The sequence below is a fragment of the Thermomyces dupontii genome, assembly GCF_041956625.1.
Source record: "Thermomyces dupontii strain NRRL 2155 unplaced genomic scaffold VTN31scaffold_3, whole genome shotgun sequence".
Classification (NCBI taxonomy): Eukaryota; Fungi; Ascomycota; class Eurotiomycetes; order Eurotiales; family Trichocomaceae; genus Thermomyces; species Thermomyces dupontii.
In genome coordinates this window covers 1,585,096-1,598,926 of record NW_027192309.1, presented here as the reverse complement: position 1 = coordinate 1,598,926, position 13,831 = coordinate 1,585,096, and the positions used below count along the sequence as shown (strand labels likewise).

The 13,831-nt window shown below is 55.2% G+C and overlaps 5 protein-coding genes across 5 annotated transcripts; 3 read left to right on the top strand and 2 right to left on the bottom strand.

The window, feature by feature from the left end:
* Positions 1–223: 223 nt before the first annotated feature.
* VTN31DRAFT_4065 (uncharacterized protein) lies at positions 224–2,215 on the bottom strand (the record flags this gene model as incomplete). The annotated part of the gene is made up of 2 exons (XM_069404412.1): positions 224–1,458; positions 1,516–2,215. 2 exons carry the CDS (start codon positions 2,213–2,215, stop codon positions 224–226), a joined length of 1,935 nt encoding a protein of 644 aa, XP_069261388.1.
* Positions 2,216–3,172: 957 nt separating this feature from the next.
* On the top strand, positions 3,173–3,581 carry VTN31DRAFT_4064 (uncharacterized protein; the record flags this gene model as incomplete). Its single annotated transcript, XM_069404411.1, has 2 exons — positions 3,173–3,234; positions 3,287–3,581. 2 exons carry the CDS (start codon positions 3,173–3,175, stop codon positions 3,579–3,581), a joined length of 357 nt encoding a protein of 118 aa, XP_069261387.1.
* A 1,493-nt stretch (positions 3,582–5,074) lies between these two features.
* On the top strand, positions 5,075–8,861 carry VTN31DRAFT_4063 (uncharacterized protein; the record flags this gene model as incomplete). The annotated part of the gene is made up of 11 exons (XM_069404410.1): positions 5,075–5,140; positions 5,206–5,235; positions 5,295–5,367; positions 5,429–5,500; positions 5,570–6,282; positions 6,333–7,098; positions 7,156–7,626; positions 7,681–7,910; positions 7,965–8,343; positions 8,398–8,569; positions 8,621–8,861. 11 exons carry the CDS (start codon positions 5,075–5,077, stop codon positions 8,859–8,861), a joined length of 3,213 nt encoding a protein of 1,070 aa, XP_069261386.1.
* A 556-nt stretch (positions 8,862–9,417) lies between these two features.
* Positions 9,418–12,592, bottom strand: VTN31DRAFT_4062 (uncharacterized protein; the record flags this gene model as incomplete). The annotated part of the gene is made up of 4 exons (XM_069404409.1): positions 9,418–10,483; positions 10,539–11,217; positions 11,268–12,434; positions 12,484–12,592. The coding sequence occupies 4 exons, from the start codon at positions 12,590–12,592 to the stop codon at positions 9,418–9,420; spliced, it is 3,021 nt and encodes a 1,006-aa protein (XP_069261385.1).
* A 267-nt stretch (positions 12,593–12,859) lies between these two features.
* VTN31DRAFT_4061 (uncharacterized protein) lies at positions 12,860–13,774 on the top strand (the record flags this gene model as incomplete). The annotated part of the gene is made up of 2 exons (XM_069404408.1): positions 12,860–13,175; positions 13,230–13,774. 2 exons carry the CDS (start codon positions 12,860–12,862, stop codon positions 13,772–13,774), a joined length of 861 nt encoding a protein of 286 aa, XP_069261384.1.
* Positions 13,775–13,831: the final 57 nt, after the last annotated feature.

Below are 13,831 nucleotides of genomic sequence, written 5' to 3'. Positions count from 1 at the left end.
TAATTATGCATCGTTTACGGTCACTGCCTCGAGCAATGACATCAAGATCGTACATACATGGACTCAACGTTCTCCAGAACCTGCCATCCCATAGTACAAGAGAAAATCAACAGAAAACAACCGCATCGCTATCAACGGATCGTAACTGCAGGCGGGGAGCGGAGGATAATATAAAAAAAAAAGGTCAGAAACGCAATCGATTGAACTCTTGTATCATCACACATCACATATAAATCGGCTTCAACCCCTGGAACCCATACGCCACGATATCTGACCGCACCACTTCACCAGGAGCCACGTAGGCGCCTCTTCGGAGGCGCACACCGGGGTAGATGATGCTGTTTGCGCCAACGTAGCAGTCCTCTTCGATGATGACGGGCCGGCCCTGATATCGACTCTGCGAGCCTTTTCGTTCTTGCATGTTGGCGAGGGCCATGGCGCCCAGGATGGTCACGTTGGGGCCGATCCAGGTATGCGCGCCGATGTTGATCGGGCAGTCGTCGACCATGCAGCAGTTCTCTGAGATGAGCACGTCCTCGCCGATGTGGATATTGTACCCGTAGTGGCAGCGGAAGGGGGCCTCGACGACGGCGCCCTGGCCGATGGAGCCCATGGGTCGTGGCGAGGATGACGAACCGGGCGACGGCGGAGGACCGATGATCACCTCCCGTAGGAGGCGGTTCTGCTCCTTGATGCTGATGCCGTTCTGCGGATTGCAAGCGTTGTTGAACCGCCAGAGCGCGGCTTTGCATCGGTCGCGGTCCTCAATGAGCTGCATGTCGTAGGGTCGGTAGAGTTCGCCGTTGATCATCTTCTCCCGCTCCGACTTTTCGCCCGGGGGCCGGGAGGAAGAGAGCTGGTGCTCGATGCTGAGGGCCAGCCCTGCCTGCGTCTGCGGGCTGTTGGCATCCATGGCGCTCGGGTGCGACGACCGCGAATCACCCGGGGTCGGGTATGCGGTCATGGGTTTTGTTGTTGTGTGGGCCGCGCTTTGCTGCGACAGATCCCGGATCAACGGCACCATGTAGTCCGTCTTTTGCTGTTGTCCGCTGCCGCCATCGCGGGCTAGCTCGTGGATGGAAGGCACGTCGCGGTATTCCGGTTTCCCAACGGGATCGGGGGCGTATGACAGCTGGCCGGCCGCGGGCCACCGTGGCGTTGGCCACGAACTGCGCGTCGTCGCCGTGTTGGTCGGGCTGCCCATGTACTGGGCATTGGTTCGGTCATTGTCCTCCACGACGCTGGTGTGTCGGATCTTGCTGGGATCCGCCGCCTGGGGACCTTCGATCATGCGGTCTGGGCGTGCGGCATTGGGATCGGTGACGTAGTGGTTGTTGACATCGACGTAGCCATCTTTGGATTGCAGAGAGATCGGGCCTTTCAACCCGGTCGGCTTCTGCCAGGTGTTTCTTAGCGGGTATCCTTCACACATAAATCCTCCTCGGATACAGTTATTGCCTGCAATACTCCGGTTAAAATGGGATCTTGATCGGAACTTCATCCGCCTGGACTTACATGCTGGATGCGCCTCGTCGCATTTCTTCTTTCGTCTTCGACAGGTCAAGCATCCCGTCTTGGTCCGATTGCTGAACACCCACTTCCGCTTGGGCGGCCCGGCTTGGTTTTGTTGCGCCTTGTCCGATTGTGGTTGTGTCGCGGCCGGTGGTGTCGCGGTTGGCCGCTGATCGGCGGCATCGGGCGGTCGACTGACGGCGTTCCACGACTTTTGATCCGGCGCACTCTGCTGCGTCTCGCGCTGGAGTGCCTCTGCCAGCTGCGCGTCGGACGTATCCAGGCTCTGTGCTTTTTGCGCCTGAGAGACCAGTTGATGCGAGTTGTAGTCGGCCCATGTCGTGGCCGGAGCGCTCTGTTGCTCCGAGCCCTCTCTGCGGCTGTCTAATGTCGCCGGCAGGGTTTGGTGGTCTCCATTGGCGGAGCTGTGGTGGTCTAGCGACTCCGACCGTTTGCGCTTTGTCTTGCTGGTGCCGGCCAACGTCGACTGCGCCTGTTCGGAGCCGGCATTTGCAGCGTCTCCACCGAACCGCTCTGGAGGCTCGATGTTTCCATGCTGCGGCGGCGGCGCTGAGGGTATCACGGGGTGCGGTGTTGAGTCCTTGCCATTGACCGCCGTAAAGCGAGACGGACTGTGGTCGGTCTGTTCTGCCTCGGGCTCATGGCTGCCATGCATCACTGAGGCGGGCGCCACCGCAGCCATCGCGGGCGAGGATGCCGTCTCTCAAGCACGGGAGTTCTTGGGCCGTCCGTGCCTGCCGAACAAGAGAGTGTTGGGAAGCACCCAGCACGTCGCTGGTCTTCACGATGAGGAGGTGCCGGTCAGGGGCCGACAGCCTTGCGCCGGGAACCCGAGCCTTCGGATGAGAGGCGGCGCACTATCTACCAAAGTACTCCGTCACCAACCAACGAAGGGCCAGAATAGAGTCACTCGCGGCCCGATCCCGAACCAGACATCCACTCCAGGAGGAGAAAAAGAGGTCAAGAGAGGAGGAGGGTTGTCGGTCCAGCGAGGCCAGGGAAACAGAAATCTCACGGATATGACATTCGAGAATGGGCCAGGGCGGCAGACGAGAGAAGACAAGACGGAAGCGCGGGATATTTACAGGAAGCGAGAAGCACACTATGTATTAGTTAGGGTTTTTCGTTTTTTTTTTTTTTCTTTGACTATTTCTTACCCTTGACAGCCGGATTCCCGAAGCAGCAAAGGGAGCGACTGTGAGCAAGAGGAACAGAGAGGGGTTTTCCGGCAAGCGCTTTTTAACGCATTCTAACCCTTAGTTTTTCACTCCGTTCAGGTAAATCCAGACCTCTCCAGTCCTCAACCAGAGCCTAATCAGGGCTAAAGGCTTTGGCCACACAGGGCGCCCGGAGCGAGGGGTGTGCATTTAGACGGCCCGCGGACGGCCAAGCCGGACTGAGGTTGGCGCGCGAAGCAGCCGCAGAACGCCAAAGCTGACGACTCTGCGCGCTGATTGGCGGAGTGGGCGGTCTGGAGTTTCAGACTCGGCATGGAGCCGCGGCCGTTGAGAGTGCCATTTTTGGTCATTCCTACGATTCAAAGCCCCCTTGGACGGGTCATTGTCAGAGTGCTTAGACTGGCTTAGGGGCGGTCAACGCGCGGTAGGGCGGTTCCGTATGACTCTATGCGCCGCCCGGAATGCCCTTCCCTTACCCACCAGCGGCTCCCGCGGGCTCAGGCTCCCACAGTCTCAGACCCTGGTCGGTATGCCCTCCTTCATTTGCGCGGTCACTCACGACTCACGACATGGAGGTCGCAAAAAGCTGCCGTCCAGATTCAGGCAGCAACCTCGATCATGGTCCATCCCCCCATCGCCCCATGCTCCCCTCCTCTCTCCCCGGCCCTGCACTGCGGCCGCGGCCAAACAAAGCGGGAAGCCTTCCCTCCTGGTCAAGCGCTCTGGTCGCTTACTCGCTGGGCGCGGGCCCCTCGGTTGGGTGGAGTCGCTGCAATTATTCGCCATTGGCGCCGGCCCAGTGCTCCTGGCGCGGTTAGACCGTTAGAAACTTGCGAGGCCGCGCATGGGACGGCCTCGGGCGCGGGCTGATTGGCCGCTGCGGTCCAGGGCCCTTCGCAGCAACTCCCAACAAGTGGACAGGTGAACCAGGACCCGGATCAGACATCACAAATGCGACCATGCCGGCGCCTCCAGAGAACAGAAAAAGAGTTGCTTGCAGGGACTCCAGCGAGCCCCCGTGAGCCAATTCTGCCGGGAGGAGAAGAGGGGCTGGGCCATGGCCGTCCATCAAGTTACTGTACAGTATCAACGTGCCAGGGTCCAACCCGCTTGTGACTGGACTGTGGACAGGGATAACCTAGGTGGTTGGGTCACTTGGTGACTTGGGCAATGCCGACCGACGGAGAGAAAGAGAGAGTGAGGAGGCGGTTTGTTCGTTTCGATCGTATTTTGATTTTTTTTTGCCGCACTTTCGAGTCGCGATTCGTCGACCGCGATGGACCGATGGTGGCTTGAACCCCGACCACGTGATCATTGTCCTGAGGCACGAAGCATGCATTGCAGGTCAGGTAAGGTACAGACTACAGTGCCATTCACGTCGTAGCGGTTCGGTTCAAATGGTTCAATGCTCTTAGTATCTACAGTAGTCGGTATGTAACTACAAGGATGCGGCATCGCAAAACCCAGTCGCACATGATCCATCATCCCATGTATCTGGTGACTGTACGGAGTACTTCGTACTTCATACTTCCTACCCCGTACGAGGATGGGCGAGGGTCCAGGCTCCTGGGACGTCCTGATAGAAAAACCACCCTGGCCCATTCAAGTTGACTTGCATCGACTATGTATTCCAGATCTGCTAAAGGATCAGAAGCATCACTGACTCGTACTGGTACATCTCGGATATCTTGTAGGCCCAAGGCCTGTCACTCTATCACCGTACCGTCCTCCGTACGAGTAGATCTCTCCTGATCAGGAGAATCCTGAGAATGAAATGTCCCGTTCTTGTCTCCAGCAGGAAGGCAATCCGTCTGATTACGGCCGCTTCTTGAAGTCTGCCGGTCCATCTCGATTTGACGCAAGCCGGACGGACCGCCGCAAAGGACGTTCGGGAACAAGAACTAATGCGAGTCACCTGACCTGAAGTCACCTGACCACGTGGAGGTCTCCATCCGATCGATGCTGACTCAGCATGACGAGCCGATCCTCATGCCGGATGGCCGTGACAAGAGGAGATCACGTTTGGAGTGTTCCTGATACAGCAGAATCAGTCGACTCGTTGTGCGGCCGATCGGACATCAGAGAGACCACAGCAGACCCCGATCCGTTCAGGTGGCCGTCGCCGTTCGGTGTTCTTCTGTTTGTTTTTTCTTTTTTTTTATCCTTCCCGACCGCGTTTGACCGCCCAACTCGGTGCCCCGCCTCCAATTTACCGGCCTAGACGCAAGGCTCGATCGATCTTCGATTTCAATCCGCAACACGCCGCAACGCCAATTCGTCTTGCAGGGAATCGTATCAGCTTCCGTCTAAAACGCTGAGGCTCGAGCATCGGCAACCGGCGATCTCGCCAGATTCCGTGCGACATGTCGATCTCCGTCCAGGAACTGGACAATACTGTCCGGGCCTTCTATGAGGGGAAAGGCGATGTGGTGCGTAACCATCTTGGTCCCAGAAGCAGCTGATCAGAGACGGAATGATACTGACAGTGGGCCAGCAAAAACAAGCAGAGCAGAGCCTGACAGAGGTAGGCCGAATGCCGCTTGTCGTCCTTCGCGATAGATCGCTGGTGGCTGACCTCCACAGTTCAAACAAAATCCGGATTCATGGCTATTAGTCGGCAACATCCTTCAAGAGGCCACCTATGTTCAGACAAAATGTGCGTCGACCTGTTCGCGGAAAGGCGATTCCGGCTGTGATCCGACTGACCCTGTCTGTAGATCTGTGCTTGCAGGTGTTGGACGATGTGATCAACACAAGATGGAAGGTCTTGCCACGCGAGCAATGCCAAGGTACATACACTCCGTCTGGCTGGATACCGGCCCTGGCGCCTCCTGGACTTCTGCTCACGGTGCTCGTAGGAATCCGAAATTTCGTGGTCAACCTCATCATCGAACACTCCAAGTCGGAGGAAGTGCTCAAGAGGGACCGTGCCTTTTTGAATAAGCTCAACCTCGTCCTCGTCTCGATCCTCAAGCAAGAATGGCCGCACAACTGGCCCACATTCATCAACGAGATCGTCTCGGCCTGCCACACGAGTCTCTCGATCTGCGAGAATAACATGGCCATCCTCCGCCTGCTCTCCGAAGAGGTCTTTGATTTCTCGCAAGACCAGATGACCTCCACCAAGGCCAAGAATCTCAAGACGACGATGACCGCAGAGTTCTCGTCGATCTTCCAGCTGTGCTCGGAAGTGTTGAGCACGGCCGACCAACCGAGCCTGATCAAGGCTACCCTGGAGACGCTTCTACGGTTCCTCAACTGGATTCCGCTGGGCTATATTTTCGAAACACCTATTATTGATACTCTGATTACGCGATTCTTGGAAGCGCCGGAGACTCGAAACGTAACGCTAAAGTGCCTGACCGAGATTGGTAGCTTGCAGATCGGTCAACAGTATTCCTATGATGAGAAGCTGGTGCAGATGTTCACCGAGACCCTGACCCGGGTGTCCAAAATCATTCCCTTGTCATTGGATTTGAAGTCCACCTACGCCAATAGCAACTCGCGGGATCAGGAGTTTGTCCTCAACCTGGCGCTCTTCCTCTCCAATTTCTTTAGCGTTCACCTCAATGTACGTCATTTTCCCCTTCCGATACCATGGCGTTGGCTAACAATGCCCAGCTGATTGAGAAACTCCCCAATCCCGACTACCTCACGCACGGCCACTTTTACCTCATCCGAATCAGCCAGATCGATGATCGCGAGATCTTCAAGATTTGCCTCGAATACTGGACGAAACTAGTTCAGGAGCTGTACGAGGAAATGCAGCAACTACCCATCACCGACATCAACCCCTTGGTCAGTATGGGCGGCCTCTCCAACGGTGGCGCGCCTCACCCGAGTGCACTCGCCAACTATCCGCTGCGGAAACACAAATACGCGGAGGTCTTATCGGCTCTGCGAACCGTCATGATCGAAAAGATGGTCCGGCCGGAAGAGGTTCTCATTGTCGAGAACGACGAAGGCGAGATTGTCCGCGAATTCGTCAAGGAGAGCGACACCATCCAGCTGTACAAGACAACTCGGGAGTGCCTTGTGTATCTGACGCACCTCGACGTCGTCGACACCGAGAACATCATGACGGAGAAGCTCGCCAAGCAGGTCGATGGGTCAGAATGGTCGTGGGCCAACTGCAACACTCTCTGCTGGGCCATCGGTTCCATTTCCGGCGCAATGAATGAGGAAACGGAGAAGCGATTCCTCGTTACCGTCATCAAGGATCTCCTTGGACTGACGGAGATGAAGCGCGGCAAGGATAATAAAGCCGTCGTCGCCAGTAACATCATGTACATTGTCGGCCAGTATCCGCGATTCTTGAAGGCGCACTGGAAGTTCTTGAAGACCGTGGTCAACAAACTCTTCGAGTTCATGCACGAGACACATGAAGGTAGGAGTTGACGACGAAATGCTTCGCACTTTTGCAGTCATACTGAGATTTCTCTAGGTGTCCAGGATATGGCGTGCGACACGTTCATCAAGATTGCCAGCAAGTGCAAGCGGCACTTTGTTGTTTTGCAGCCTGGCGAGAGCGAACCCTTCATCGAGGAGATTGTCCGCAATATGCGCAAGATCACCTGCGATCTGTCGCCGCAACAAGTCCATACGTTTTACGAGGCCTGCGGTTACATGGTTTCCGCTCAGGGCCAAAAGAATATCCAAGAGCGGCTGATTGAGAATCTCATGTCCGCGCCGAACTCCGCGTGGGATGCAATTATCGCTCAAGCCAACCAGGACCCGTCAATTCTCCAGGACGGCGAGACCATCAAGATTATCGGTAATATCATGAAGACCAACGTTGCCGCCTGCTCTTCCATTGGAAGCTATTTCTATTCCCAGATTGGTCGGATCTACCTGGATATGCTGAATATGTATCGTGCTTCGAGCCAGCTGATCAATGACGCCGTCGCCAGAGACGGTAGGTTCCCAGTTGCACGACAGGGTTGATCATTATGATGACTAACTCGACCAGGAATTATTGCGACCAAGACGCCCAAAGTCCGCGGCCTTCGTACGATCAAGAAGGAGATCTTGAAGCTCATCGATACCTATGTGCAAAAGGCCGATGACCTCGAGGCGGTCAATGCCAACATGGTTCCACCGCTGCTCGAAGCCGTCCTGGTGGATTATAATCGCAATGTGCCTGACGCTCGCGAGGCCGAGGTCTTGCATGTCATGACGACGATCATCCACAAGCTCCATGTACGTTTGAGAATTGCGTGATTACTGTGGACTTGGACGCTAACATACAGCTAGAATCTGATGGAGGACAAGGTGCCCGCCATCATGGAAAGCGTCTTTGAATGCACCTTGGACATGATCAACAAGGACTTCCATGAATACCCGGAGCACCGAGTCCAATTCTTCAAGCTGTTGCAGGCGATCAACCTGTATTGCTTCCCGGCCTTGCTGAAGCTTGATGCTAGTCAGTTCAAGTTTGTGATCGACTCGTGCATGTGGGCCAGCAAGCACGACAACCGCGAGGTTGAGAACACTGGCTTGACAATGTGCTTGGAGCTCATGAACAACATGGCCGAGACGGATCCGCAGACCTCGAGCATTTTCTTCCGACAATTCTTCCTGCCGATTCTTCAGGATGTGTTCTTTGTCTTGACAGACAGCGATCATAAAGCTGGTGAGTTTGTTTCGCATGGGATCATTCTATTGCTCCATATTAAATATGGCCCAGGCTTCAAATCGCAAGCGATGTTGCTGTCGCGGATGTTTTACTTCATCGAGTCTGGAAAGATCCAGGATCCGATCTATTCTCCGGAGCAGGCGCCGCCAGGGACGTCCAACAAGGACTTCCTCAGCGAATACGTTGCGAGCCTCCTGCGGACTGCCTTCAAGAACCTACAAGAGTAAGTTTCCCAACGTCATGGGACTGCAAGTGCAAGGCTGACCCGGCAAAGGATCCAAATTCAGAGTTTCGTCATTGGCCTGTTTGCGTACAACCACGACTTCAACCGGTTCAAGACACATCTGCGGGACTTCCTCATCTCCTTGAAGGAGTTCGCCGGAGACAACGCAGAGCTCTACGCGGAAGAACGCGAGCAGGCCTTGCGGGACGCTCAAGCTGCGGAACGCAACCGGGCCATGAAAGTGGGCGGTCTGCTCAAGCCCGCAGAGCTGGACGGGGACGACGAATTGTGACTGGACCAAGAATTTCGCGGGGAACAAGGCAACGGACACGGACATGGACAAGCGGATGTGCCGACCAAGGAGCCGAGGTCGTCGTCCATCGGCGACTTTTACGACGGCTGGATGTTTTACAAGGTGTAGCGCCTGGGCGGGCTTTGTCTTCTTTTTTCTTTCCCGGATTGTAAGTACTCAGTCGAGCTCGCTTTGCTAAGAGTCCAGCGTCACTTGCTTTACGAATGTTCACTTGGATCGGATTATTTCCATGGCTTACCCCGGGGGGGGAGGGGGGGGGGCGGCGGCGTATGTCGGGGATTTGTTTGGAGTTGGACAGGCATAGACCAGCCAGTCAGTCCGATCCGATTTGATCTGATGGTGAGGGAAGTATGAGAGAGAAAGGAAAGAAAAGAAAAAAAAAATAAATACTTTTTTTTCAAAAAAGAAACAAGCAACGCGAGTCAATGTACGTTAATATCATCAAGTTGCTTTTCAAATTATAATATTTCATTGAATTCAGCTCTTGCTTCACAAAACATTCACTATCAAGTCTAGTAGTGTAAACAACACAGAACTAGAACCCTGCAGTCCTCTTCTTCTTTGCCTTATCCTTATGATTCCCCCCAATCCGCCTCATCATCGTCACATCCCGACTACCATAAGCACCACGCTCGATCTGCGTCATGGGCATAGGCAGCATTTCCTCGCTGATCTGACTACTCCCAACCATCATCCCTTCCGACCCTAGCATACCGCCATCGCTTTGCTGCTGCTGTAGCTGTGTACTGAATCCGCCGCCGCGAACGATCGGAATCACCGGCGATGTGCGGACGAGCCGATGATCATCAGACAACCCACGCTCACGTTCTCGCTCGCGTTTCCGTTTCTTGTGCTGCGAAGACGCGGCGGCGCGGCGTTGTTCTTCTTCGCGGGCTTGCACGGTTCGAGACCAGCTATATGTTGCGGGGTCGCGGCCGAGGGTCCAGTGGGAGAGGATATCGTTGATTACTCCTTCTGCAGTGACAGAGGGTTTGTTGTTGTTGTTGTTGGTATTGGTAGTGTCGCTATTGCCGCGGCGGAGGGTGTTGATGGAGGAGGAGAAGAAGGAGGAGGGGACTTTTGAGGATGTTGTCAGGGTATTGAGGTTGAGGGTCGCGGTGTTCGTTATCGGATTATGGAGGGGATTGGGTGACGAGGATAAGGAGAGGTCGAGGGTCGTAGCGAGACGCTGCGGCTGGGACACGGGCTGGCTGGGCAGCGACTGCGATGAGAATAGCGGACCCTCGACCGATGAGGAAGGGGGGTCGAGGGGGAGGGAGCGGACGTGCAGCATCCGCGCAAGACACAGCTCGATGGCGATGTTGCGGATGAGCTTTTCCTTGAACACGCGCGTCTGGTCGGCGATGGTGTCCGGAAGTACGGACAGCCAGTCGTGGACCATCTGGTCGTAGAGAGCGAGGAGATCGGCGTCTTGCTCGACGCTGGTCAACCGCATGGGGCCCTTGTCCGTGTAGGGCATGGGGATGTAAAGGAGCTGTGTTGCGCTACTAGCGTCGGCGAGTTCGGTCTTGAGCTGCTCGAGGTCTTGGGCACTCTCGTCGATGTCGTCTGAGACTGGCGCGCAGTTGCAGATTTCCAGCCTGGTGTTTTGCAGTCAGGGGATTAGCTCGCCAAGAGGACGGGAAAAATACCCACGCAGTCTTTGCTCGGTCGAAGCGCTGATTATCAGACTCGAGGACCAGCCCCGATAGCTCCTCCATACAGTCTCGAAACCCTCGCTTGAGGTTGACGATCTTGGCCTTGTTGATGTTTTTCTTCTTTGGCGCAAGAAACGGCTCCTTGTCCTTGACAATGATCTTGTACACAAGTGTCAAATCCAAGCCCTTGCGCAGCGGCTTGCTCTTGCTTCTCGCGCTCGTTGAATCAGCGGGCCCCTCTCTTGCATTACCAGAGGAATCGTCCGACTCGTAGACTGCGACTTGTTCGGGCCCTTTGATTCGAGCCGACGCTGTGCTTCTTTTCCACAAGCGCAACATGCCACGCCCGGTAATTCCGGCGTAAGAGAATCCGTCGTCTTCATCCAATGGTGCGGAAAAGAGATGCTCGCGCACTGCGAGCATGTCATCGACGATGAACATCTTTAGAAGCCGCGAAGACGGGGTATGTTGGGGACCACGAGCGGGCACATGTTGTTCAACTTCCCTGACCACAATAGTGAGATACTGGAGGTTTTGCCTCCCCGAAGCCGTTGCTTCTGGAAGCATAACGTCGAAAGGATCCGAAACAGCGGGCTCCAACGTGTCCATCGTCGGGGGAGGGAACTCGAAGCCCAAGCCTAGGCGGTTGAAGCGGGAATACAGGACGAGGTAGAGATCTATGTCATCATTTAGCAATCAAGCGTGAATAAAAAAAAAAAAACAATACAGTCACCAACAGTTATAGGTATTAGCCGCAGTGTGAGGTCCTCTGGATCGCGAAAGTGACGCCACAACAGACGAGGCCGGATAGAGGATATAGAATCCTCCTGGAGAGAGTCCAGGTCGAGGTCAATGCGGGCAATGCTCGACGTTGTGAGCACAAACAAGCGTGAGGGCTGTATGGGGCACCTTTTGACGTCCAATATCCAGTCCGTCTCGCGTCGCAGCCCCAGATCTACTGGGAAGGACGGTCCGCCCTCGCTTGCCTGCGTGTAGAGGATCATGCGAGTCCTGTTCGCAACGACGAGCGAACTCGCGCCTCCAACCCATTCGAGCGCACCCCAACCATCGTACATCTCATCGTCCGGTCCAACCAGAGAACCCGACTGTACATGCACGACGAGATCCTCTTGGCTATCCCTGTCAGCAATGGACCAGAGACTCCAATTGCCCCGTGCGTCAACAATCCCAAACTGTCGCTGATACCACGGATTAAACGCCACGTCGACATGCGCAAAGCCGCCGGTCTGCGACGCGCGAATCTCCAGCAGCGGATTCGGGTCGAGTCGAGCATCCTGCGTGGGAAGCATCCAGTCCTCGTCATACGGTGTCCCGCGCGTCCTCACGGGTTGGGCCTCGCTGTGATGATACGGCTGCAGAATGAACGTTGACCTCTCGTATCGCACAGCGATAAACTCAGCAAAGCTCACGTCGTCGACTGGCCGCGACGAGCGAATTTGCCGAATGGGCGCTGCGGTGCCGGTCCAGTTCACCACCTCTTGGTTTCCAATGTAAGGAATCATTACCGGCAGGCCCTCCACAACCTCTACAATCTCGGTTTCAAGACGGGCCAGAGTGAGTGTGTTCCGGCCTTCGCCAGATGCTACGGCGGCAATCGGGACCACTTTTTCGTGCGCAGCTCGATGGCGGTAGGGCTGCGCAGCGTACCCAAACTCTAGCAATGAGGAGATCTGAGGGTCCCATCGTGCTGTCGCGGCCGTAATGGCCCTGGACAGGCCTTCTGCCTGGGCAGTAGAAGATGTAGCCGTCAGCTCAGGGAAGGCTCGAAATTGTGCCGTCGATAGCTCCCTTGGTTGTGCCAAGTCGCCCGACTGTCGTCGGGCAGACGGCCTGATTGTGCGGCTCGTCACGCCGGTGTAAGATATAAAGGAAGCTATGCACCCTCGTCAGCTATAGGCCGAAGCAATACAAGGACTACTTACGCCGTGTTGATGCTGGCCTGCGAGAGAAGTGCCATGATTGAGTCTCGGTCGAGTAAGAAGCAGTGCCCATATGCCCGTATATAAGGGCATTGCTATAAAAGTCACCCATCTGGCCGCGCAGGTACTGGCAGACGTTGTAGAACTTGCAGGCGCATTGCGAAAGGAGCTATAGAGCGTAGAGTAGGTGTACCAGAGAGGCTGCTTTCGGCGTGTGAATTATCTGCCTGCAGTCACCTCATATGCGCATGATTCCCCGAGGATTTTCTTCGAGGATAACCCCTACAAGCATTCTTCTTTCATCAGATGGAACTCGTGAACCTGCAGATGAAGAAATTCAAGATAACTCTTTTGGAGCCTCAGGCAACCAATCAGGTCAATGTTTAGACCCGCTGTGATGACATCGCCCAAACAGCTCGTCAACCATCGCGATACAACGAAGGGATTGAACGAGACTCCATCAAGAATGTCTTCATTCGAACCGTCGCTATCAACCAGCGGCACGCGGCCCCCGCTCGCCTCCGCGGAGGCGCCCTCGATGGCCGACTCGCTCCCAAGCATCAACTTTGGTTTCGACGATTTGCGCGCGCGCATGGCTCAATTTACCGCCAAGTTCGACGCGTTCATCGAGCGAGGAAGAAAACAAGTTCTGGAGGAGCGCAATCAATTCCGCATTAACCTGGCCGAACTTCAAGGTAAAACCATTACCCGTTACCGTCCTCCAGCACCCGCTGACGAACAATCTCAAGAGGACCAACGGATGAAACAACGAGACATCGAGATCCTCAACCTCAAGGCGCAATCGCACGCGCAAACCCTGCAAAAAGAAACCGCCGAAGCCGTTGAGATGCATGCGGCCATCTCGTCCGTTACGATGGAGCGCGACGCGCGGCTAGCGAAGCGGGACCGGTTGAAGCAACAGATCGCCGAGACGCAAAAAGCGATTAACCAGAAACTCGAGGCGCAGAGATCGCATGCGCGCTACCTCGACGCACAGGCACGGCTGAATGCGCCGGAGCTCGAATTTTGGGAGAACTATCTTTGTATGCGGATCGAGGGAGCCGGAAGAGAGGATCGACTAAAGTTTGTGTTTACACACCTGGTCGAGAAGGACTGGGAGAGAGAGGCATGGTTTGAGCTGGGGACGGCGTCAAGAGATTACGAGATCTTCCATACAAAACCAAAGCTAGATCCCGCTGCGATTGAGCGGGAGCTAGAGATCGTTAACGAGGATCGCGATTTTGCGGCATTACTGAAGAGGATGAGGAAGCTCTTTGTCGAAGCAATGAAATAAGGTTTATAAGGTCATGATAAATATGCCATGAGATATGATCATGTAATAATACAGCGT